The sequence below is a fragment of the Ictalurus punctatus genome, chromosome 7 (assembly GCF_001660625.3).
Source record: "Ictalurus punctatus breed USDA103 chromosome 7, Coco_2.0, whole genome shotgun sequence".
In the NCBI taxonomy this organism is placed as follows: Eukaryota; Metazoa; Chordata; class Actinopteri; order Siluriformes; family Ictaluridae; genus Ictalurus; species Ictalurus punctatus.
This window is the reverse complement of record NC_030422.2, coordinates 16,687,487-16,714,417: the sequence shown is the minus strand read 5'-3', so window position 1 is coordinate 16,714,417 and position 26,931 is coordinate 16,687,487. Positions and strand designations below refer to the sequence as shown.

At 36.0% G+C, this 26,931-nt stretch overlaps 3 protein-coding genes across 4 annotated transcripts; all 3 read right to left on the bottom strand.

Moving 5' to 3' along the window:
* Positions 1-3,006: 3,006 nt before the first annotated feature.
* her8a (hairy-related 8a) lies at positions 3,007-6,526 on the bottom strand. 2 transcript variants are annotated; one of them, XM_047156442.2, is made up of 4 exons: positions 5,032-6,526; positions 4,716-4,839; positions 4,485-4,563; positions 3,007-4,244 (listed from the first exon to the last, which is right to left on the bottom strand). In XM_047156442.2, the coding sequence occupies exons 2-4, from the start codon at positions 4,737-4,739 to the stop codon at positions 3,769-3,771; spliced, it is 579 nt and encodes a 192-aa protein (XP_047012398.1). In that variant the 5' UTR covers positions 4,740-4,839; positions 5,032-6,526; the 3' UTR covers positions 3,007-3,768. The 2 variants fall into 2 exon arrangements, with proteins under 2 accessions (XP_047012398.1, XP_017326667.1); XM_017471178.3 differs by having other exon boundaries at positions 4,716-4,811.
* A 1,410-nt stretch (positions 6,527-7,936) lies between these two features.
* Positions 7,937-12,053, bottom strand: LOC108268343 (lysophosphatidic acid receptor 4). Its single transcript, XM_017473256.3, has 2 exons — positions 11,672-12,053; positions 7,937-10,239 (listed from the first exon to the last, which is right to left on the bottom strand). The coding sequence occupies exon 2, from the start codon at positions 10,217-10,219 to the stop codon at positions 9,248-9,250; it is 972 nt and encodes a 323-aa protein (XP_017328745.1). The 5' UTR covers positions 10,220-10,239; positions 11,672-12,053; the 3' UTR covers positions 7,937-9,247.
* A 2,382-nt stretch (positions 12,054-14,435) lies between these two features.
* Positions 14,436-18,732, bottom strand: mblac1 (metallo-beta-lactamase domain containing 1). Its single transcript, XM_017473011.3, has 2 exons — positions 18,208-18,732; positions 14,436-15,676 (listed from the first exon to the last, which is right to left on the bottom strand). Exons 1-2 carry the CDS (start codon positions 18,613-18,615, stop codon positions 15,428-15,430), a joined length of 657 nt encoding a protein of 218 aa, XP_017328500.1. The 5' UTR covers positions 18,616-18,732; the 3' UTR covers positions 14,436-15,427.
* Positions 18,733-26,931: the final 8,199 nt, after the last annotated feature.

Sequence of the window (26,931 nt, the reverse complement as noted above, 5' to 3'; positions counted from 1 at the left end):
TTATGCTTTTATCCCAGAAACTATGCCACTGCTCCGCCTATAGTTCACCCGTATGCTGTGCATGTTTGGTAGCACATACCCGTGTGAAAAGCTACTCTCAGTTATGAAGATAAACATCTCACAGATCACGACTTATGGACTAGCATCTTCCTTCAATTCTCAGAGATGTAGCAGCTCAGGAGTTGACACCAAGTATTAATAAACTTGCATCAAAGAAAGGAAGCCAGATATCAAGTAGCAACAAACAGATAACAAAATAAGCCTTGTAAAACCTGATAAACACTTAAATAGTTTGGGCAGTTAATTTAAGTGTTATTCATGATTGAGTTATGTTTGCTTTTAGTTATTTGATACTTAAAGTCATATTACCTATTATATGAAGTTCATATTTGTATGAAGCAATGACAACTTTGAGCAGCATTACATTTTTTTTTTCAACAAAAAATAAATCTAAAACATATCTGGCCCACGGATTGGTCTATTTTTTAAAAAATATGGCCCCTAAGTTGATTGAGTTTGACACCCCTGATCTAACGTGTCAGTTAAAGTGGGACAGTAGCTTCCAGGTAAAGTGAGACACTTTTTAAAGCCAATATTATGTATTATGATTATTTATTATTATACTATAATCATATAGCATGTCATGAACCATGTCATAAAAGAGTTACAAATTCGTATTATGTTTTATGTATTCTGGTTAACATTATTAAGGTATTGTGTGGAATTCTGTATCAGAGTGACATAGCCTAATTTGAAAAAACTTTGATCACTTTTCCACTTTGCCAACCACATCCATTTGTATTTGGGACTCAGACACAGTCTCATAGTTTAAGTCTAGGCTTAAAACGTATTTGTTTACTCAAGCCTACCTCTGGATGGAGCTCTCATTTACTCCACTTCCAGATTGCTGGGACTATGGTTGCTTCTAAGGCCAAACAGACTTCATGTAAAACCATAATGAACTTCATTTTACACTATCTGTTGTCACCTAGATGAGGAAGTGTTCCCTTTTGAGTCTGGTTCCTCTCAAGGTTTCTTCCTCTTAACATCTTAGGGAGTTTTTCCTCGCCACCGTCACTACCAGCTTGCTCAAATTTAAATTTGCACATTTAAAATCTGTATACCGTGTTTATATGTTTCTGTAAAGCTGCTTTGAGACAATGTCCATTGTAAAAAGCGCTGTACAAATAAAACTGAATTGAATTGAATTGAACCTTTGACCAGCATCATTCAAAAACCGTGTTGTCAGGCCAAAAAGAGTGCCCATAACCAAGCCACCGTCATACATAATAACAAGAAAAACCAGAAAACTTTACTTATGTTGAAAAATCAAAACAACAATGAAAAAAATCAACAACAACATAATGACCACAAGCACATCAGATGAATGCAAAGGCTGCCACAGAAAATATGGTTCCTGTGATGATCCAAAAGCAGAAGATATCATTTTAGATGCTGCTGTGTTTTTCTGCAAGCAGTGTTTATGGAGATATGATTTTTCAAAGCATAGTCAACAAAATGGATTACTGTATGTTTTTGTTTAAAATGCCTATTGATTTTCACAATTAGGCAGTTTTTCCACTCAGAACTGAATTACCCATCATGTAAAAATCATGTTTGTGTGTGTTTGTGTCTTTCGTAACAATTAAATTGTAACAACAACAAAATAAAATTATTAACTTAAAATCCCTGTCACACTTTTGCTGATGATCTGTCCCACTTCATCCGCAAATATTATTTCAGTGAAAAGCAGTGCCGAAGAGTGTTCAAATGTCTATCATTATCACATTAAAGCTATATCAAATATTTGTTCAATAAATTTACATTTAGGCAGGTAATATCTTTACAAAAAAAATCAAAGGCTAGCAGTATAAAGATTTTGACATTGTGCCATGATGAATCTACCAAAAATTATCCCACTTTTGCATAGTTCACCCTACAGTGTTTTTTGTTGTTGTTATTGTTTTTGTTTTTTTTTATAAATGCAATTGTGTGATTTGGCCACAAGAGCTCCATGTAGTCCACTTTTGTTCAGCCGTATAGAGTAAACTAAATCTGATGGTTTTTCACCCCAACAAGTACTGTAGACTTTCATTGCAATTTACAAAAAAAAAAAAAAAGGGTCAAAAGAAATTGAAGATTAAAAAAAATATATTATACAAGTTTTTAGCTTGAGGGCGCACAGTGGCTTAGTGGTTAGCACGTTCGCCTCACACCTCTAGTGTTCGGGGTTTGAGTCCTGCCGGGGCCGTGTGTGTGGAGTTAGAATGTTCTCTCCATGTTGCGGGGGTTTCCTCCAGGTACTCCGGTTTCCTCCCCCAGTCCAAAGACATGCATGGTAGGCTGATTGGTGTGTCTAAAGTGTCCGTAGCGTATGGGTGTGTGAGTGTGTATGTGATTGTGCCCTGCGATGGACTGGTACCCTGTCCAGGGTGTACCCCACCTTGTGCTTGATGCTCCCTGGGATAGGCTCCAGGTTCCCCGTGACCCTGAAAAGGAGTAAGTGGTAGAAGATGAATGGAAGCTTTTAGCTTTTATCTTTGTCTTAATACCACCTCCATCATAGAAAATGTGTCCATCACAGCAAGGGGAGCACATCCCTACATCTGAGAATGTTACTGTCAGGTACTGTACTTTATGTTCATGTTTCTATCTATGATTAAATACTTCTATGTGTTAGTAGATAAGGTAATCATTGCTCGTTAATTAATCCATTTGGTAAGTTAGTTAATTTTAGCTAAGTTTAGCTGCAGTGGTTAGTTGTTTTGTAAGTGTGTATGTGTGTTTTATAAGTGTATATGTGTGAGTGTTTTATAAGTGTATATGCATGTATGGAGTTTCTCTCTCAGTCAACAGCTGAATCTTGGATCTCAGCTATTTTGTCTTCATATACACAAATGAAAATGTTCTTGAATTTTGTCCCTTTCAGTTGCTCGATTTAGACGTAAAATCTGCTATTTTGGTATCAAATCTACTTTAATGAATGAAAAGTCAAACAACACACCATGGATGTTCATTTCTTTATTCACAGAAATGTTTACAGCATATTCTGATACCCAGCACACAGAGAGGGCATCTAAATAGTGTATCTTTTACGCCTGAACTTGACTTTATGTACAAAATGCTTCAAGTGGGGACCAGTATAAACATCTAGCATCAGCAAGAAAAGTGTCAGAGGTCAAGACATCTCAGACACATTTGCATACTCAGTTTATTCAGGACATTCCAACACATGGACCATTATTTTGTAGCAGAAACCAGTCACTACCAGTTGATCAGAGGTGTAGTATAAAATGCATCAGGGCACACTAAACTTTAGTGAAAAGGCCACACTAAAAATCGCAAAAAGAAATCATAAGAAGTAAAGAACCATTTAAAAAATATTTTCAAAATTAAATACAATTAAGGAAAGTTCATTGCTTCCTGGTTTAACAAAATAACAGTACCATCAAGCAACGAAGCAACAATTCTTTTTCTCATGTGCTCAATTCTAAGTGAGCATCCTTGGTGTTGGTTCTCTTTTGTTTTTCAAATTTCCAAACAAGCCCACACCGTAGTAAATCAAGCATAAAGAATAGTGCTTCAAACGATGCCACAAAACCCCCAGGGGCTCGAAGACCTACTATTATTCGGTGACCTCTCCGCTCTCAGAGTGAAAAGGCCCAGCACTCAAACATCCCAGGAGATGAGGATGTAATGGACACTATTAGGGAAGAGTGGAAGAAGGGGGGACAGGGCAAGTGAACAGTGGTAGAGGGTTTCACTTCTTCACCATGGCCTCCACATAGAAGGGTCACCCCCTGGGAAGGCAGGGGGAAGGGCAGAAGGGGCTAAAGGTTGGGGGGAGGGTGATCGAGGTGGGGAGGGCCTCATGCCAGCCCCTTCTCTCTGCAAGAGGATTCCAGGAGAGCAGTGGGGGCTGCTGGGTGGGGGGGGGCTTACAGGAGATGGAGGAGTGTGTAGGTGGAGAGGACGGGGCTGAAAGGAGGGAAGAGCCAGCGGAGACTGTGTAGGCGAGGTGGGAAGAGGAACAGGGCTGGTAGTGCCAGCACTGCTCGTGGCTCCACTCTCTCCACTGATTTGGGGCAGAGCCTTCAACAGGTGGTTCAGAAGACGAGCGCCCAGTGATTTGTCCATGCCAGGGCAGTTGAGGAGTAAATTATGCACCTCGTGCATACACTGTATATAACCACTACTGTATCGCTGACGAGATTCAAAAGTCACACTAGGTCCCTGACTGGCTGCTGTAAAAAAAATAATAATAAAATGCAGAAAAATTATTTAATCACACATTTTGAATTATGACCTTTGCACATGATAATAAGTATGGGTCTTTTTTTAACATTTCATTATTGTCTAGACATACAACAGGTGTAAATCCAACATGAGTAGTTTACGAATGGCATTACTAATTTTCCATTTCATTACACAGTTTTCATAACACAACTTCTGACACAGACGTCAACAGAGCATTTAATATTCACCTGGTCCAAGGCCCCGCTGCAGGCCCTCCATGTGTTGCACAGTTATCTCCAGAACATCCGCTTTCTCCAGTTTTGATTGCTTAACAAAAGTACACAATATACAACGTTTTGCAAACATGAATAGCTGTGAATACTTATTTGAGTTCTCATCAGTAAAAGCCAATTTATAGTGTAACAGGTTGTGTATATGTGCACATGTGCATGCTGGTTTGTTTATTTAAGTAAACTCACATCCAAATTGTAAGCATCCACCATAATACCCTTGAGCTGCTCCAGGCTTGAATTGATGCGTTCTCTACGTCTCTTCTCTATCAGAGGCTTTCGAAGCTAAAATATGTGTTTACACTGTTGATTACTATAAAGCAAAGCGTGTTAAAAGTGTCATCTCAAATGAGAGCTGTGGCATGCAGGCACTATCAGCTATCCATTAAAAACAATTCTACCCCGAGTGTAATTAATAACCTGTAATCATCACGTGGTGTCAAAATATTAAAACACTACAACAACTCCTCCACCCAAGTCATCATATGAGGTAAGATTACTTTACCTTACGCTCCTCTTTGGCGTTGAAGCTCTTTTCTGGTCCATTGCCGAGATTTGAAGCAGTCATAGCTCTGCTTAATTTCTCACGCAAACTAAAATTAACTCTGAGACTCTCGGTGAGTTTCTCGTGTCGCTAACTTCCTCCTAAGTGGAGGCGAATGGTGCCTGCTTGGCTGGGAAAATTAGACTTGCACCTCGCTTTAAACGTGTAGCTGTCGAAACCTCCCCTCCAAACCACCACCCTTAGCCATTAACATGACAATGCATGGGTGCTTTTAGCAGCACACTTTCCCACAGTCTCGGGGGAAGGCCATGAAGAGCTTGATGTCGCTGCATTGAGCTAATAATGGAAACGTTGAGAATAACGAAACTTGTTTCACAGAAAAGCAAGAAAAAGTCGGTCAGGTCAGATACAGGGCACCGGAACAGAGAGCATTTTGGTGAGAAAGTGAGAAAATGAAACGACCCAGAATGTGTACAGTTAACGGTGCCAACGTGTGTTATGTATCGACCACCGACCAGAGTGTGATATACCGCAGGATGAATTACAATGTTATTTTATTTGGGTGGACTTCCTGTTAATGATTTGACATCTGAAAAACCACGAGTTACCCGAGGGACTGTATCTTTAGCAGGATTAAAACAACACTGGACTTGAGGACAGGAAGGAGGGAGCTGCTTGGAGGGGGGTATCATGCTAATCGATATAAAGAAAGCTCATTTTCCCATGGGATGAAAAACCAAGGGAAATTCTTGATCATTATCTCCACGTTTAGCCGACCCCATTCCCTGTTCTTGTTCCCTCCTTCATCTGTGGGACGGACACACTCTGGTGAAGCGAGTCTCTCTCTCTCTCTCTCTCTCTCTCTCTCTCTCTCTCTCTCTCTGCTGTTGTTCTTGTAAGTCAGAAGAATAGACAAGGTGCCAAAACTATAATGGCAAGCATAGGCATTTAAACTCGAGTTAGTGTTCCTTTCTCACTTGGTTTTAAAAATCAGTTTACTTGTCCCTCTCACTCCTCCAGAACATGAGTTAAATTAACTAACAAACTAAATAAACAACTAAAGATAATTAAACAAAACAAAACAAAACAAAAAAAACCTTGAAGAACTAAATGAAAACTAACAAAAATAATGAACAGTTAAAGGAAATTAAACTGTTTTCATTTCACTGCAAGTTATATACTGTATGTAATTGTGTGACAAATAAAATCTTTAAAATAACAAACTAAAGGAATTAAAGAAAAATCAATTAAACAAACAGCTCATAATTAAATAAACATCTAAAGGGATTTCAACTAACAACCGAAGGGAACTAAAATACCAAAATGAAGACCCAACAACGCAATTAAGAACTAAGGAAAATTCAACAAAAATAAATAATAAAAGCAGGTTAATTACTTTTAAATACTTTTTTTATTTAGCCGAAAAAAAGAGGTTACCCATTATAATATAGTCATTTGCAGTTTTTCTTTGCTAAAAAAAGGAAGTATATAGTGCAGCATATTTCAGTTGCAAGCATACAGACACCTTTCTATCAACTACATATTTAGCAAATATATACAGTATACTGCATATCTATATAAATAAATGACTTTTTTTTTATTAAATTATAGTTTTATACAGTCAGTAAAAAAAAAAAAGCTTTAATCTAGCACAAAGTTGTATATAGAACGACACAAGAATGTATGCTCCTTTAACAAAAAGTTACTAAAAACCCTTTAGAAAGATAAAAGAAACATTTTCTGGATGATACAAAGATCACCAGAACAGTGGGACTAAAAACCATTTGGCAATTAGTAACCTTTTTTTGAGTAACATATTAGAAAGCAAATGAAATCTCATGCCATGCAAGACATTTACAAACTGGTTTGCAGACAAAGTTCAGCATATAACTTTTCACACCTTTGTTGCTGACGTGACACTTCTCAAGACCATAATATTTCAAAGATGTCTGCTCTAATATGCTAGAAAGATAAAATCTCACATTAAGAAAAACCATTGTGAAACATTCACACTTTTTCCCTACAAGACTGTTTTAAAATGTTGCGTGTTTTAAACACTTGTTTTAAAATGTTGTGTGAACACACTATAATATCACCATACAGGCAACATACTTATGTGCAGAGTGCAAGGTCACCATTAATAATAACAAGAACACATTTTAATTTACTCCTAACTTCTAACACATTTTCTGAGCAGTCAAATATAGGTTTGTCTGATGTACATTTGTTTTTCCAGAACAGCAAATTACGCTAGATTTTAAATGACATTAGACATTTTGCAAAGCTTTTCTTACTTAAAAACAAAGAGCCTTTAAGTCTTACTCTAATCTTCAGTTTAATATCTTAAACCACAATCTTATCTTAAGGCAGAACATTTCCTCTCATGGGCAAATGTAAATTTCAGACATCTTAACTGCTACTTAGATTGAATTTATTCTATGTCTTACAGAACAACATCTTTTTTTTTTTCTTTCTTTTTTTTTTTTTTCTTTTTTTTTACAATACTGGTGTTTGTAGGGCTTTTGGAGGACTCTTAATAATTTATTTGACTCTATAGAATTGTTGTATACAGGTCATTAACAGTACAAATGGAATTTAGTTAACTGAAAGGAAATAATAATACAGAAATAAGTGGTTTGTAGTTAATGGAAATAAAGATAAATGTTTTTTCACAGAACTGATATGTTGACCATACACACGCCTGTGTTAGGTATACATTTTTGTGTTACATAGAGGTCCTGTAAAGAACCGGCATTACTGGGTTTTAATGATAAAATGGAAATGCTCTGTATATATTATGCAATTATTAAAGTTATTTATACACTGTGTTACAGAAGGTTTTCGTCAAAGTAATATCAGTTTTTGGCTGAGAGGATGGTGTGGGTGTCAGGAAACAGAGCACAAGTGCACATCCTCAGTGGTTTTATTCAACGTAGCAACAAGACAGACAGATAATACAAAAGTGATGTAAAGAAACAGGCAAGGGTCAGGCGATGAGCAAACAACATGAACTGGGCTAGGCAAAATCACAAAATGAGAAAAATACAACTAGATCAAAAACCAGGGACACACACGGTAATCAAATGTTTTGGTATCGACTGGTACAAAATGACAGTGTATACTTCACATGCTTATGTGAACTGAAAGTCCTTCAGTACAAAGAGTTTCGGTGTTGTAGTCCTCAGCAGTCTTGTTTACAGATTGTGCTGAATTCTCAGAAGTGTAGTTAGATGCCATTTCCGGCATCAACATGACAGTGGAAAGGAAGATTTTACATGTAGATCTGCATGTTGACAGGCCCAACATTTTGAGGTGAGTAGATCAACTATGAGGTTCTTACTCAAGAGCCCAACAGTGGCAGTTTAGTGGTGCCCGGATTTGAACTCACAACCATCCCATCAATAGCACAGGGCCATAGATAGATCATTTTATAGCATATATACTTTCCCTGATACCCACATTATAACCTGAATCACATGATAAACAAACACTAGAAATACTTGTACCCTAGAACTGGCCAGCCTGGAAGAACTGGTTATTCTTTACCACCCCCAAACTGGACCATTTTCATTACAAGCCCATGGAACCTTAAGTAAGACAGTCTCTGATTTGATATAACATGGCAATTAATTATCTTTTACCCTCCAACACGCTCCAGTATTTCAATTGTGGTTTATTATCAAGACTGGTTCCAAAACATGTTCTGTGAATGTCTGGTTAACCTAACATAATGAATAGGCTGCAAATGTATTTCTTAATAATGAAAAATAACAATAAAACAAGCAAAAAAATAAAACAATTATATTTTTCACAAACATCAATTTTTTTTGATGATTTATACAGAATATCATCAGTATATCATGGATATCAGCATAATATGTTCACTATTATTAATAAGGGCAATAACAAAAATACTAAGTCCAATACTGCTGAATTCTATATGTGGAAATAGAACACTATATACTATTAAATAAAAATAAATTCTGTTTGCAACACCCAGTTACACCAGTTTAACCATAGAAACAGAATCAACTAAATGTGAATACTTAGACAGTATTCATTTAATGGAGGGATTATTATTATTATAATTTAAAAAAGACAAAAAACAACACCAATAAGAAGTCAGCAATATGTCACCATAATGTTTATTTTTATGATGCAGATGTCTGTCAATTGTAATTTCCACTACTTACAGCCAAAAAGACTATTTTTGACTTTAGGTACTGGCAAGTGCTTTGGAGCGGGTGTTTCCATCAGAGCTCATGTTGTTCATTGGCAACATTCTCCGAACAGCATCTATTTCAACATTTTTACGGAACGTCTCTGTAGTAAAATAGTACGCCAGTGGGTCCAGAATGGCATTCAGACAAGTTACCATCAAAGTATAGTAGTAGGCAGACATCACTGAGCATGGTATCCTCTCAGTATCGTGTCTATAGGAGTAAATCACCACCAGCATGGCATGATATGGCAGAAAGCAGCACAGAAATATGGCCAGGTTAATGCTTACCATCCTCTGGATCTTGCAGCTGTCAATCAAGCCAGAGGTCTGGACTGCAGTGCTATTCCTGACAGCACGTACTAACCCCCATGAACAGATAACCATGATGATCAGTGGCATCCCAAATCCTACTGTCAGTGAGGAGGCAATGGCATTGATGTTTGTGGCATATGCTGGAAAGCTTCTAAAACACTTGGTGTGGTTTTCCTCCTTTTTATTAGTCAGGTACATCGGCAGACTGGCTCCTGTTGTTAGCATCCAAATCCCCAGACAGACTAGTGGTGCCTTTTTGCGGCCTTCACGCACTCGGGATGACATAGGGAAGCAGACAGCCAGGCAACGGTCAAGGCTAACACAGGTAAGGAGAAAGATGCTTCCATACATGTTGGCTAACAGCACAAGACCAGCAAGTTCACAGATCTTTTGTGATAGGCCTTGAAATCCCAAGTGATAATAGATCCGTAATGGTAGAGTACAAACCAGAAGGAGATCTGCTATAGCAAGGTTGGTCATGTATACAATGGTGTGTGAGCGTGACTTGGTGTAGCAGAAAAAAACTACAATTGCCATAAAGTTGAGCGTGATCCCAGTTATACAGACCACACTATATACAGCAACAAAAACATAGTTTGTCTGATTCTGATACCATTCAGCTGTGCCCTCCTCACATGTTAAGTTAGATGACATAGTTCCTCTTTTGGTTGGTGCTTGAAAGACAGATACATGAACATTTACATAAGATGTTAGCAATAAGTTCAAGCCATTTTGCAATATTTTTAGTCAAGTAGAAATGCACTTCTCTATATCATAGAAAGATAAGGTCCTGAACTGAACACCTCAAATATTACAGAACTGCCTATGTACTTGTGTGTAAATAAACAGAAGGTGGTAATTTAATAGCTGATTCTTCTATAGCCAACAATGCCTTTTTCAGTTGATACATGTGTTGTTTGGTATAGTGTGATGACATTACACAAATGTTGCATGTTGGTAAAATTGCATGTTAATCTAAGGGTAAAACGGCTAATTGTATGTGATGTAAAAGGCTGTCTCTGTCATACAATATTTGCAGTGATCACTTAGAGTGATTTATATATTTCTATATTTGTGATTATTTCATTGTTAAGCTTTATCTTTGGTTTTGATTTGACAAATAATATCACACATAGACAAGATTACACCATCAGCATAAAACAGCTGAATTGCAGAGTTTGAAAGGGCATGAATGATCACAAATTATGGCAGAAATGGAACCATGACAAATAACATCACACCATGATTTAAATAAAGAACTATGCCACTCTAAGTGTATCCCACAAAATAGCTGTTATGATGTCAATTTCCTTCCTTTTTTAACCGCTTCACATACAATGATTACTATGAACATAAATTCTATTGAACCACTGTTTTATATTATTTATTAATTATATGTAACTATAAAGAATTAATGTTTGGGAGCATATTTATGTTCTGAAGAGGGTTTTCTGTATTTTATTCATTATATTCCACAAACCTGCTTTGTCAGTTTTATATAAAACCTGAAATTCACTTTGGATTTTTTAGTCTGTCTTTGTTACTTGTACACTCCACAGTGTTCACCCTTATGCAGTTGACTGACTGGAAATAGTTATTGTTACAGTAACTGTAAATAAGTAATACAGTAGAACAAGTGGCAACCCCCACTTACACTGTGGTTTCTAACAAGCACATTTTGAGTGTTGCAATGCTGCGATGTTTCCAGCTAATGCTGCGACATCTTTCAGCACATAATATAAACTGAGTTCTGTTTAAATTTAGAATAATAGTTGCAGCAAAATTTTTATACATAGCATTATAGCATGAAGTTATCCTTGAGTTTGTTGGTTCTCTTTAAAGCTTTCACACTAAAGCTGAAAACCTGATCTGTTATATACTTGTATACCTAGAAATTGTAAACACAAAATACTTTCTCTTCCATTTACTTCAAATGTAATTATACATCACAGGAAAATACTCATTCATACAACTCACACAGTAAACTAGTTTTTAAAAGTGTTTTTTTTTTTAAAGAATCATTCAACTGTAAAAATAAAAAAGTATATTGCAATTAAGTGGAAATGAGTCATGACCTTGAACCACATAGTTCAACATCACACTTACCTGTAAAACATTTAGGAGTGAAGAGAATCTGTTGTTTCAGTCAAAATCCTGCAGTAAGGCTGAACTAGTTAATTTGTTACTCTCTCATTTCTCTTAGTGTGCACGAGATAAAGTATTTCATGTTAAATGTGACTTCTCAGGAAGTGCCATTTCAGTGCTCTAAACCGCCCGCCCAAGACTTTTAACAAAGCTTCCGTTTCTAAAGCCCAGATGTATGAACACAGCCTCATTTACAACCCAAATAAATTCTCAATCCAGACACAAGCCCTTCCAGCAAAGATTTATGTGACTTGAAATAAAAATATGGGTATTATAATTCAGATCAGCTTGACTGTGCCGACATTAGGCCCTAAAGATTACTAAATGTGAAACTGTCATGGGTATGATGCTCACACAACATTAGATAGCGTGAAACAACATAAATGAACCACAGTCATATACAGAAGGCGAATCCACATCCATGTTCTTCAGCTTAAAGTTCAAATTTCCTTTTGTCAAATTTGCCAGATCCTTTTGCACCACATAGTGATAAAGCTGAAGACCAAATACACATGACAACATAAAATTACAAAATTCAAGCAACAAATATACTGAAAAATAAGTCTATGGACATAATAATTTGAGAAATAAAAAATTGTGATGCAGGACTGGCACAGCTTTAGAGAAGTGGCAGACAAGAAGTCGAGTTGTGTTAGTAGCTTCGGTGTCAGTATCATTGGGGCTGGAATTGATTTGATTTAGTTGATGGAATTATTCATTAATAATGAATTGTCATGTTATAAATTATTATGTAATTAACTGTGATTGTGTTACTCTCTGAGGAGAGGTGTGAATATGTTTTAGAATAGCTTGGTGACTTGCGACTGACTCGACTCAGAGCAGGATAAAGTGGTTACTGAGGAATGAATGAATGAATTTTTCATTACAGTGTGTTGTGCTAATAAATGTGCCAATAAGCTCTGAATATGACTGTAACCTACAGAAAACACACTATAATAAAGTTGGGCAAAAATCAGACCGTACAGGAGTTTTTGTGTGTCATTTTTGCAGTCAAAAAATGCTTGATTTTGTTGTGGGGTTTTTTCACAATTTGTGATGTAACTTTTTTTTTTTTGCTGAAAACTAAATTGCAATTGCATGAAATTGATTTGTAGTCTTTCACAGTGATGTTTGTTGGTAAATGAGACCTTTTCTAGTTGTACTCATGTACTACACACTTGAATCGAAAAGGTTTAGTTAAGTGAATTAAGAAATATTATTTTTAACTTGAATAAATAACTGCTCAGCAGCTTATTTGCTAAATGTTAACTGGGAGTCTGAAGTCGAGACAAAGTTTAAAATAAAGTCTAGTTTAAAATAAAACCTGTTCTACACACAAACCCAACATAAATGTGGGAAAAGATTCAGGCCGGAAGTCTCACGCCAACCCAGGCCAAACCATACACAAACAACAAGGTTTGACACCACTTACAGCTATATACACTCACTGATCAATCTGCACATGCATTCAAATATCGAATCAGCAGCTCAATGAATAAAATCATGTAGGCACCGGTCAAGAGCTTAAGTTAAATTTAAGATCCAACATCTGCATGGGGAAAACAGTTATCTAAGAGACTTTGACCACAGAATGGATGTGGTTTAAAAATCTTTCACAAATAAACATTTTAGAGATTACACAGAATGGTTTGAAAAATAATCAGAAAATGCCCAATCATCTGTAAGTGCAAAAGTCTTGTTAACAAGAGAGGTCAAAGGAGAAAAGACAGACTAGCGTCTCAGGTTCAAGAGAACAGGAAGGCTACAGGGACACAAATAACCACTCTTTGCAACAGCTATGCACAGAAAAGCATCTTTGTATGCACAGTTTTACTCTGTCTTAGAATGGGGTTGTTAATAATTTGGTTGGTGAGTGTATGTCAAAAGAAAAGCACAAGTCAGATTACATTTAGCAATAATAAAACAAAATATTATGAAAGTAATACCTTTATTCATTTTGTGTCTGGTTCTAATAGGAGCTACTATTCTATACCATTTCATTAATCTCAGTTCCTAACATCAACAGTCTAACCTATACCATCATTACTGCAGTTTACAGACTGTACCTGTGAACACTGTTCTTGACTGTTCGGTTGTACAGTTTAATAATGTCAATTACACAGCCAGTTGAGGGTTTGTTGGCTAGATAGTACGGGTGTAACGCAATGCCATTATCTGTGTATGTTGAGTTTGCAAAGAATTCATGTAGATTTTGATATTCAAATTTAAACAGGAAGTGGGTGTGACCTACATCCTGAAGCCTACCACTATCATATAGCATACTACTATGCACTGAAAAACAACAAATAGTATTTTGTAGGACATAAATTCAACTCCTGAATCAGACATCCTGTGGAACTTTCTGACAAGCTTTCTATCTTCTATCTAATGTGACTGAGTAAGCAAGTTAACTATGTTTCTTGATTTGAGAAGTACATTGTTGCTTTGAAAAATAGTTACCTTTCTATTTTCTATCGAATGTGACTGAGTAAGCAAACTAACTATGTTTGAAAGTAATATTGTCTTTCCCAAATCAAGAAACTGTTATTTATAGCCATCTGATAATATTTTACTATATTTATCTCAGTTTTCAGGTTTGTTACATTCCAGAAAGATCAGAAAAGGTCACTGTGCATGCTATCAGAATCTACTATACAGCTGGGATGCCATGCTTCTGTGAGTCAAAATGGAGTCCTTTAAGCAGCATTTCATTATAATGACCATATAATTTTCTAAGAAATTTTCTTTTAATAGCAATGGAGAACAATCATTAAAGAAAAACACGCAAATGAATGTACAAGGACAGTGTGTTGTATCTTGGGCTCAAAATCTAAAAACATATTACTTTTGTTTGTACAGAAATATGGCAAAAATATAATTTTATTCTGGAGGCACTGTTTTGGTCAGACTCCTGTGATGTGTAGTGCATCTCCTATTAGTATCCATGTTACCAAATTTGGTATTTGTCTAGCAAGCAGGGTTGCCAGGTTCTACATATACTGATTGTATTTCCAGTACTGTAAATCAGTGTGTGGGTTAGTTAGCTTTGGGAACTTCAATAAACCTGGCAACCCTCCCCATGAGCTTATCTGAGCTGTCCTTTAATGCTCCACAATAAAAAACTCTTGCTCCCATGAAACAAATGAGCATGTCAAATCAGGATTTCTCCCAGAACAGTTACTGGACAGGAATGAATTAATTAAATAAATAAATAATTAAATGTGTTTCAGGTTGGGTTGTCTATAAATTCACAATCACCTTTTCACTGTTAAATGTTTATTTTAGATGTAAAAAAAAATAAATAAAAAAAATAAAAAAAGAACACTGAAAGCTGTGTTATTCTCTACTGAAATTCATTTCCTAAGTATCATACAATTTAAATCCCACCACTTTAAAAGCAGTGTGTTAAAAAAAAATTGTATCAGAAATTAAAGTACTTCAGAATCGAACTGGTCTACCACTGACCCTTGGTCATAAAAAAAAACTATCCTTAAAATCAGAAGCTCTGATTTTAAGGGGGTTTTAACTACCAAGGGGGACACTGCAAAACACAAAAATAAACAACTGTGGCATTGCACAATAAAGTGGATAATAAAAGTGTTATTTATTTATTTATTTATTTATTTATACAACTTTGAGTGAACAACGAATCTAAGATTAGACTTGATCTGCGCCCCAGACCCAACTATACATTACTGTAGGACAGAGTTCCTGTCCTCAGTCTCCTGATTCCCTGAACACCCTGAATGGTGCTCCATGTCCAGGAATGATGACATCAGCAGTCCTTAAAGCAGTCCGCCGACTCATCTCCTGCAACTCTGGGTTCTCGCTAAGCTCTCTCCATGAGTCTTCATCAGCACAACACTCAAACAGGTCCCCAGCCACGAGAACTTCTCCCACAACTGTTCCCTTTACAAGAACACTGACATCACGTCCTGTATGGCCAGGCGTAGGTATAATGGACACCTGATGGATAACAAAGATTTCTGCCTCAGCTCCATGATAAACAAACATGACAGTGAAAGTGTATGTTTGAAACATGCCTTGTTAAAATGCTTGTGGCATAAATGGAAAACCATTTCAAGACAGTTTTGATTTGAAAACTAAGCAAGTATTCTGCCTTAAAACACTTTTGCTAAGTACTACTACCATATACTTACCCCTCTGAAACTATTGGGAATGCAAGGCCAATTTGTTTGTTTTTGCTGTAGGCTGAAGTCATTTGGGTTTGAGATCAAATGATAAATATGAATATTTTATTTCCTGGTATTTACATGTCGATGTGTTAACCAACATAGAACACAGCACATTTTGAATCAGACTACCTAATTTGAAAGTGAGCAAAAATATTGAAACGTGATTAACAGGTGTTTCCTGTTACCCAGGTGTTTCCTGTTAGATTGATTGTTTAAACAATAAATAACTCTGATAATCTACTCTTGGTTTCAGCCTTTAGTTTCACCTGTGAAGACTGCATTTGTTGTTAAAAAGGATAAGCCAACATGAAGATCCAAGAGTTTAATGGAAGAAGATCAATACAACAATTTGGAATGTCCTGAAAAAGAAAGAAACCACTAGTGTACTGAGCAACAGACACCGTATAGGTCAGCCAAGGAAAACAACAACAGCTAAAGACAGAAACATTGTGAGAGCTGTGAAGAAAAATGTTCTGGAACCCAGATTAACCTTTACCAAAGTGATGGTAAGGCCAAAGTATGGAGAAAGAAAGGATCTGCTCCTAATCCAAAACATAGAAGCTCATCTGTGAAACATGATGAAGGAAGTGTCATGTCTTGGGCTTGCATAGCTGCTTCTGGAACAGGATCAGTAATCATTATTGATGATGTGACTCATGATGGTAGCAGCAGAATGAATTCAGAATTTTACAGGAACCTTTTGTCTATGAGTTTACAGAGAAATTCATTCAAATGAATCAGGAGGAACTTCATCATGCAGCAAGACAATGATCCAAAACACACTGCCAACTCAACAAAGGACTGGCCAAGTGAATCACCAGACATTAACCCAATTGGGCATACATTTCAACTCTTGAAGAGGAGACGGAAGGAACCCCCAACCTCCCATAGACCCCACCCCCACTGGAAAAAATCAGGAAATTTATCACAAAAGAATAAATCAACAATTTGGTGGTGTCAACAAGTCACAGGCTTGATACAGATACTGCAAGCAAGGGATATGCAACAAAATATTAAGTGTTATTTACTTTAATTTACTTCAAGACTTATCTGTTCCTATATTTTTGCTTACCTAAAAATTGGGTGGTCTGTACAAAAGGTTCTATGTTTTATGTTGTTTAACAAATCTAGATGTAAATACCAGGAAATAAAAGCTGAAATGCTAAACTCTCATCTCATATTCATCTTTTGATCTCAAACCCAAATGTCTTTGGTGTATAGTATAAACAAAAGGAATTGGCCTTGCTGTTCCAATAGTTTCAGAAAGGACTGCAAATATCAGTCATCAACAGCCATCATACCAACCCTACAGTGTTGTGCAGCTTCTGCTCAACCAGCACCTACACTTTATGGGTAATGCACACACACTTCGCTTTTTACAGATTTAGTGGTGTGTTCTTAATCAAATTAATCCCAGTTCACACTGTTTTCAATGCACCTTTTCATTTTCTCATGCTGTTTTTGAGACCTTGTCAGTAGTCCTACAAAATTTTAATTTTCCCTAATTTTGCCACTACTGGGAACATTTACTTTTCTAGTTGAGGGAACAAACACGCTCAACTCCAATATTTACCAATTCTTTGGGTGAGAGTCAAGTAAAACTTATTCGAAATGAACAAAAACCACACTCTCAAGGGTACTTTTTTAATGGAAGTAGGCTATAAACAAGACTAACACATTTCAGCATTAAGCCATCCTTGGTGACATTTACTTTTCACCATCAAAAGAGGAAATGGTATGTTTCAAAATATATAACGTGTTTATCTGATTACATCGTTTTGTTTGATATCAATATTTGGCACATACCTTTCCTTTTTACAGATTTAGCAGTGTGTTGAAAAAACTAATCCCAGTTTCACTTTTAGATTTTTCAATTAACCTTTTAATTTCCCCATAACAATACAAACCACAGAAAATTGGCCAATGAAATTAAAAATGTGTTCTTCAGTCTTTAAGTAAAACTCCACCCTGAAACACGTGTACTGAAATATCTGCAATACGCTTAGCGGTCCTCCTGCTAATTTGTTAACTCATGATGTGTTTTCAGAAGTCAGTGATTGTGTCATGCTGACGTCACACGGAGACAGACTTACTAGCACAGACACACTGACGTTTAATCACTGATATAGGTCATGAGAATCATGAGATCATTAGTGATAACAGTCATGTTTTGTAATTATAAATATTATAAATATATTTAAAAAAGCAAGTATAAATTGCATTAATAATAATAATAATAATAATAATAATAATAATAATAATAACAATAATGTGTGTTTGTGTGTCTGGGTCTGGCCTTACATATGGGTCGATGGGGTAGGGTGACCCCTCCGCAAGCATATTCGGCAGGTATCTATCCCCCTGGCTTAGGTCACACCCCACGACTACTGTTGCTCTGGGGAACAGGTTTAAATTGCCCACGTGGTCCGAGTGTCCATGTGTACCAACCACAAAACTCACATCGGCAGGTGACAATCCTTTTTCTTTTAATTTAGAGAGTAGGAAGTCTCTGTCCCATGGCCCTCCCGTGTCCACCAGTATAGTTGTCGGTCCGGTCAGTAAGGTAATGCTGCCGTCTGCCCGAAAAGAGCCATCAGTCTGGTTCAGGCAGTAGCCATGTTTCAGCACGGACACACAGTAAGGTTCACCCACAATAACCTCACTAACCTCGGCACACTCGCTCTTCCTAATCCTACACTCCGCAGCCATCCCCGTGTTAAGTTATACTGTCTAATGTAAATAGTTCATATGTTAATGGATACAAACTAACTAGCACGATTTTCCATTACTTGTACGGAAACATGTTTGTGACAAAATAGCGTTTACGTTGCGTTATTGCACTGTAGAGAAATGGCTCCATCTGCTGTCATAGTCCATGAGGCAAGTGCTGTTGTTCTGTTGTCTGCTTAGTGTGGGGGACCTGCACAGCGGACACTTAACATAAACATAATGTTTAAAAACACACTTTTGAATTAAAGTCTTGGTCTGCCCTGTTTTTTGTTTTTTGTTTTCAGTCTTTCTGAATAAGTATGAGCCTCAAAAGACTTTTCTCAAATCAGGTCAACATTACAGATTTCTGCCATTCCGTGCCCAGAAAAGTGGTTAATCGTCTAGCTGAAGAAGAAACTTTGTACTTTATTACTTTATTAAAATACAACGTAGTTGAATCTCCTATAGAACCCAAGAGAAGCATGGCATCTCTAAGTGTATATCAGCTGTGATGGGGCTTCAAAGGAGATTTTCGCACAGGCTGTGCTGTTCTCCAACAACAGTGTGCATTAAATGAAGGAAAGGTGATATTTCAATGAGATATTTGGTCATTTGATTGGCTAAAATGATGAATTCCACATGTTTATACGGTTTAATAAAAACACTATATTAATATTGGGTAGCCCTTTGCTCTCAAAATAGCTTAAATTCCTCATGGCATGGATTCCACAAGGTCCATGTTGACATGATTGCATCACACAATTCCTCATATTTTTCAGGTGCACTTTCAAGCTGTGAATCTCCCGTTCTACCACATCCCAAAGTCTTCTATTGGATTCAGATCCGGTGACTGGGAAGGCCACTGAAGAACAATGAACTCATTGTCATGTTCATGAAACAAGTTTGAGACGACTTTTGCTTTGAGACATGGTGCATTATCACACTGGAAGTAACCATTAGAAGATGGGTCAATTGTGGCCATGAAGGGATGCACATAATCAGTAATTATACTCGAATAGGTTGTGGCATTCAAGCGATGATTGATTGGTATTAATGGGCCCAGAGCGTGCCAACAAAACATTTCCCACATTATTACACCATCTCCACCAGCCTGGACTGTTGACACAAGGCCAATTCTGACCCTACAATCTGTGTGCCTCAGCAGAAATTGAGATTCATCAGACCAGGCTACAATTTTCCAGTCTTCACCTGTCCCGTTTTGGTGAGCCTGTGCCTACTGTAACCATACTTTGCTCTGCAACAAACATGACATCTCTAGATTGTGATTTTGTTGTGTGGGTTTCTATAGAGTTCACTATTTTTGTTTACTGGTTTAGTTTTTTGTTTGTTTTGGTTTCATGCACACAAGTGGAAAAAAAGTCTGGAGCGTAAATCAAGAGCATCGTGGAATTAATGCTTCACTTAAGCGTCTGTGATGCAACCAGTGTGAACTAAAATCCTTTTTATATGAAATTGAATGTAGTTTTGACACATTGTATGCTGCTACATGCAATGTATGACACTACATGCATTGCTTAATGTGATGCGTTTAGGGTGAATTGGCCTAAAGGAATTGGTTTTAAGTAATATGTATCAGTTACATTTTGTGAAATGATATAGGCATCTTTTAGCTAAATATTACTCTCTCTGACAAAATCCAAACAAGCACAAGGACAATTAGACCTTTATAGCAGTTGTATAGTCATGCTGTTTTGAGACCTTTAGGCTAGTGTCAGTTGTCCCATAAAATTGTGATTTTCCCTTTCCTTTGCTGGCACATTCCTAATTTTGCTGCTACTGGGAACATTTACTTTTCATCATTAAAAGAGGAAATGATATGTTATTAAATTCTAATCAAACAAAATATATAATGTGTTTATTTTGATTATATTGTTTTGTTTGGTATCAATCTTGGAAAAGATTTTCTTATTTTTTCTATAGAAGAAGCAGGGCAGACTCTATGGCTGAAAAATTCATTACCAGACTCTCAGGTAGCGCTTACCAAGAATATGTTTCAAGAACAGAAAATTCACTTAAATTAACATCTATCTACTTTTTAAATGTCTGGCTCAGACTATAAATCATATGGCAACTTTGCTAGCTCAGTTTGCTGACATTTTCATTTGCATAGTCTATTAATCAGATAAAGCCATTTTGAAGTTGCTCTTTTATTCCATTATAATTTATTATTAATTCAGACATTAAGAAAGACAAGGAAATTAAACCACGATTAAAACTCATTTTCCTCCCTCCTAGACAATGATTCCCATTGAACGGCAAAGCCTTCCATCAAAACATACACAGGGAATTCCGGAATACGTAAAGGTTGCACATTCTGTGCCCTGGAGTAAGCCTAACCGCACTAATAAAAAGGTGATATTAGTTTTTGAACTTTTCACATTCTGAACATTTCAGCTGCATTTATGAACATGCCTGAGTGCTTGCTCTTTTTTCATTTTTCATTTGCACTGTTGTGTTGGCTAATATTATTTATCATGACATTGGTTAATGGCTGAAAGTATGACTGGACTGACCCTCTGAACACAGGCATGTCACAATTACAGTAAAAATTCACATAATAAGGAAAAGCACGGTTATTTATTCACCAAAACCTATATAAAATTTTTAAATTAATGTACAGTATTTTATTTTATTAGAAAAATGTATTTATTCATTAATTCATCTTCAGGAACTGCTTTATTCTTGTTAGGATTAGGTTGTAGACCATCTATAATGGGGGGATCTGTTGCACAGCTCTGTAGAGAATCTCTGTGGGTTTCTTCAGAGGGACAAATTATAGAACCCTCAGTGGTTTATGATTTAACCTTTTCCAAAGAGGTACACATTTAGGAAAGGAATGGCATGCCTTGTTTTAAATGAAATTGGTTATAATTGTTCATAATAACTAATAAACCATTTAAAAAATCTAAGTATATCTGAATCTGCTGTTTAAGCACATTAGAAGCATCCTGTTTCTCTGTGTGTATCTACTTCAGCCCAACCTGACACGAATTCAAAGCCTGGGAGAATGTTTCAGCTGCACACAGACATGGCCAAGGAGCTAGAGGATATCAGCAAGGTCATTTATAGGATAGAACATTTATTAGGGAATACAGAGTAATGCAGTTTTATTTAGAAAACAGTTCAAATGTCATGCATCTGGAATTACAATGAAATACATTTTATGGCCTGCAGGGAAGAAATAAAAGCACATTGGAAAGGCACAAGAAAGTTTCAGGAGAAGACTCTATGCCAGTCGATGTGGAGAGCAGCAAGAGTCTCATAATGTCATGGGCCAAAGAACTGGACAGGCTCAACATGGCAAGAGGCATGACAAAGGAAGCGTCCATGAAAGCAGATGTTACACAAATGAAGAATAATGATGTGTGTGATATCTCAAAAGACAATGAGAGGATCACGAAGTGGGCACAAGAGTTACAGACTGTCACAGAGGTTAGAAATACTAATAGGAGAACAAAAAAGCCTGAATGTGGCATGAAGTAACTGAATTGTGTGTGTGTGTGTGTGTGTGTGTGTGTGTGTGTGTGTGTGTGTGTGTGTGTGTGTGTGTGTGTGTGTGTGTGTGTGCATGTGCGTGTGCGTTCAGAATTTGGGTCTGACAGATGGAGACATTAAGCAGATTCTTACTAAACACACCAGAAGGGGTAGAAAACTAGATGAAGTTCTTCCCTTTCTGGAGTTTATGGTGTGGTCTCTTCTCTCAACTGACTCCGAGGTGAGATGATATGGGATATAATTTAAAAGCAACTGACAGTAGTTACAGCTGTATATTAATATATTAATAATATAATAATAATATATTATAATATATTCATAATATATGAATGCACTCATTCTCAAATACTACTTTTATAGTACTCTATAGTAACAACTCATTCATAGGGATGTGTAATAGGGCACTCCATATAAACTAAGCCTAATTAACAGATTAAAACATAACATTTTTAACCTAAAAAATCTGAGTCAAGTTTGAGCACATTGTAATGGTCAGTTTTCCACCACAGCAGAGACTTTCCAGTTTCACAGTTACATGACAATCTGCAATTTGCTCCCTTAAAGACAGGGAACATAAAAAAGACTTGTGAGGGAAGACTGTTTATAGCTTTTATATCATAAGTGATATGCTAAGAAGCAATTTGGACAAGTAACTATAAGAGGATAAATATATGACATTTTTTTCTTATGACTATAGACAATGTTTCCCATAAGAAATGTAATCATTGACAAATTGCTGTGCTATAATAGGAAATATCAAACACTTCAGGACATGCTGTTATTGGAAAATAATCAACTTTGGGGTGGCAACAGTAACGTTACAACTGGTCATTTCACAGCACCCAACCATGGATTATTTTATAACATCTTATTTTCTTATAAAATCCCCATCATGTTTTATTACATACTTTAAAATGGATTACCAAAAGTCATTGTGACATAACTTTTTTTAAGGCTAAATTTGGTTTTTCTTTCAGGAGGATGTTTCAAAAATATGGTTGCCAGCTAAGCAGAGAACATGGAAGACAAGTAAGAGCTCCTATTCTTTCTGAATAGTGGACAGTGACTCTGATGGGCACTCTCTTGACATTTTTTACATTTGTGTTTTAGGCAGCCAGAAATATGTTCCTAATTCAGGTAGGAAAGGATAATAATAATAATAATAATAATAATAATAATAATAATAATAATAATAATAATAATAATAATAATAATGGTATAAATATTGCTGCAAACAAGGATTGTAGCAAGTTTGAATAATAATTATATTTTCCATGAAGTTTGGCAGTGGATTCAGAGTGCCTCAGGTAACAATTAAACAAACAAACAAGCAAACATTAATATATTATAGTAATCATTTGGTAATATATTAATGAAATCTGTTGTGTTGTGCCAGTTGATGTGCATCTAGATTCCAGTTCACGCAACCCCTGGCTGTACGTGTCAGAAGACAAACTGAAAGTGTATGAATTACATGAGGCCCCCCTGCAACAGTGGGACAACCTTCAACAGTTTGACAAGCAGCAGTTCATCCTAGGGATCAAGGGATTCTCCACTGGGAGACACTACTGGGAGGTTAAAGTACCAGCAAAGGGAAAATGGAGGTTAGGGGTAGCGGCTGCATCTGTCCAAAGAAAAGGCCGCTTCTACATTGCTCCAGGAACAGGGTACTGGACTATTTGTAACAGGCCTGAGAATCTGCACGCGTGCACTGATCCCCGTACCAAGCTACCAAATTCTGCAGCACTTCAGGTGGTTGGGGTTTATGTGGACTATGAGGATGGACAAGTGTCCTTCTATAATGCTGAAAGCAGGTTCCATATCTATACTTTCACAGAGACTTTTAGAGAAGTGCTTTTCCCTGTTTTTGCTTGTCTCGAAGGGAACACTGTGCTACAAATCTGTACATCATAAATGTCTGTATTTGATGGAAAACAAGAGCCAACAAGAACTTACTTAAATGTACATATCACTATTTCTCTGTTCTATGTCTCTGAACATGATGGTAGGTAGCATTTTTGTTTATGATCAACTGAATTTTGTGTCAACATATTTCATACAAATTCAAGCTTATTTTATTAGCCTTTTATGCAAAATTTTCATTTGTCTCCATTCTTTTTTTTTTTAACATTTTCTAAATTGTAATTGTATTGTTAATTGCTTGTTTTCATTTAATCAATAACAGTGTAATATTTACACTTTTGGTGAGTGGCTGATGTAGAAATTACATATAGAAGTTCATATACAGCATGAAAAATAAGCCTTAAGTTAATGCAGTATCTGGTGAGTGGTGAAAAATGTTTTTGCTTGTCTGGATGGGAACACTGTACTACAAATCTATACATCATAAATGTCTGTATTTGATGAAAAACCAGACCTGACGCAAGTTCAAGAGAACTTCATCTGCATATGCCACTATTTCCGTGTCCCTAAAATCACATGATGATTATAGGCCTATAGGAAACCAGCTTGTTTTATTATAGGCTGTCCACTAATATATATTTTTTAAAATCAAAATATTGTCTTATATTTTAGATCAAAAAGGACAGTTTAAATAAGGAGATAGTGGGGAAAGGAGATTGCATTTGTGAATAACATTTAAGGGTGCAAGGTGGAGATAGAAATGAACTAAATATATGTTGGACAGCTGTATGAGCCTGTCTCTTGCCAGTTGAGTTAAAGTGAAAGACAATAGCAAAATGAGGAGGAAGGAACCAATTATACAGACCCAACGTCTGAAGTGGAACAGCACTTATAGTTGTGCTGGAGCTCCTAAACTTATTACTCAAAAATAATAATAATAATAATAACAAGAAGAAGAAGAAGAAGAAGAAGAAGAAGAAGAAGAAGAAGAAGAAGAAGAAGAAGAGGTAAAAGAAGAAGAAGAAGTAAAAGAAGATGAATTAATTAGAAGTTATTATGTCACACTAGGATTTTAATCACTAATTATAATGAATTATTTTACTTAAGTATGTTAATCATATTAGTCCATTATATTACTATATGATGTAATTCTTCTTACTGAATAGTATATGTAGTTATTTAAGATCAAATCTATTTATATTTTGTAAACATTTATTCCAGAGGTGGTAAGATGTTGGGTCAGAGTGACATTTGATCTAATGTACTGTTATGATTTATTTGTTACATAAGATGACCTGATTACTGATTTGGTACTTTTACATAATTATTAGCATCATTTCATCTGATCAAATGCATATAAGTTAAAGCCTAAAGGTGACAGAAAGCAAATACTTCTGCAGTTATAATTTTCTTTTCTTTTCCTTATATATACCTTCTTTAAACTTTTTTGTAGGAAGAGTTTTGCAAATAAATCTGACAAAGGCATTTTGGAGATTATTGACTCTTTTGTATTTTTGGTCCATACAAGATTTTTTACACAGCTAATAAGCCTTTTAAAACCACAAACCACTTTAAACAGGGAGCATGTACATGTGTATGACACTATACTGTTTAAAAAATGGAAAGTAGAATTTGATGGGATAAAATGCTTAATAATCAAAGCCAAATCTGGAAGATAGTAAATAAGTCAGGCATCTACATTCAATACAGCAACTGTCAAGCTGATAGCAGACAGGGAGTCATAATAGCCAAACAGGTTGGGGAAGTAAGGTTCAAGGTCTAATTCGAAGTTAGTGAACTACCCTGCTCAAAAATCCAGCTTGTTCTGATGAGCTACCAGCTGCTAAAAACACAGGCCAAGCTGGTCAAACTGGTATAACATTTTTTGGCAACTGGTTATTTTCCAGCTTTCTTTAACTAAATTGATCAATAAATGTTTCAGATGTTCTAATTTTTTTTTTTAAAACAATGTACAGCAGCTGGTAGCTGTACCAAAAGGAATACCTCTGCAATTTATAGGCTGGAAATTGCAGTAACTGAAATTATAATTGCATACATTTTGTATTATTTTTGACTATATGATACTTTACACCATTGCACATTGTTGCCATATGGCAACCATTTACCAACTACTCCTCCCACATTAAAAACTCATATTTTAAAATATATATATATATATATATATATATATATATATATATATATATATATATATATATATATATATATATATATATATATATATATATTACATTAACTATTTCAATTAATAAAATTCCATACAACATGAAAAGTTTTAAATAAAATATTTTAATTTTTTTCTAATGTAAATGTAATAATTCATGCAGTAGAGGGCTAATACACAGTATAGCTATGTCGAATGTAGCTAATTATGTTCGCGTCTATTGATGAATTGTTGTTGAGAACATACCAGTATGAATTTCACTGCATATTGTACATCGTACTTGTTCACAAGTCCAAAAAAACCAAACCCCTGTAGAGAGGCAGTAACACTCCGCAGTGGCATCTAAACCTTAAAAACTCCACCAGAAGAAAAAAGGCACTCAGGAGCTGATTAGGACATTCTGGATTAAATCATATTGTTCAAAATAGGGAAACATCAAACAGGATTATGCTTGACATGTGGTGAAGTAGAGACTGTTGAACATGTATTATTATATTGTGCAATGTTTACAAGGGAAAGAGTTATTAAATAAATTGAGAAATCTAAATGTAATCAATTTCACCTTACTAAATCTATTGTATTGTGCCTCAGGACAGTTAAAAATACAAATAGAAATACTTCATTATCTCAGGAAAACAGGATTTAATAAACATATTATATAAAGGTTTGGGGGTTTTCCCCCTTCTTATTAATCCTTCACACTCCAGTCCAGTTGGGGGCGGTAATACAGCATAAGTTGGCTTGTCAACCGC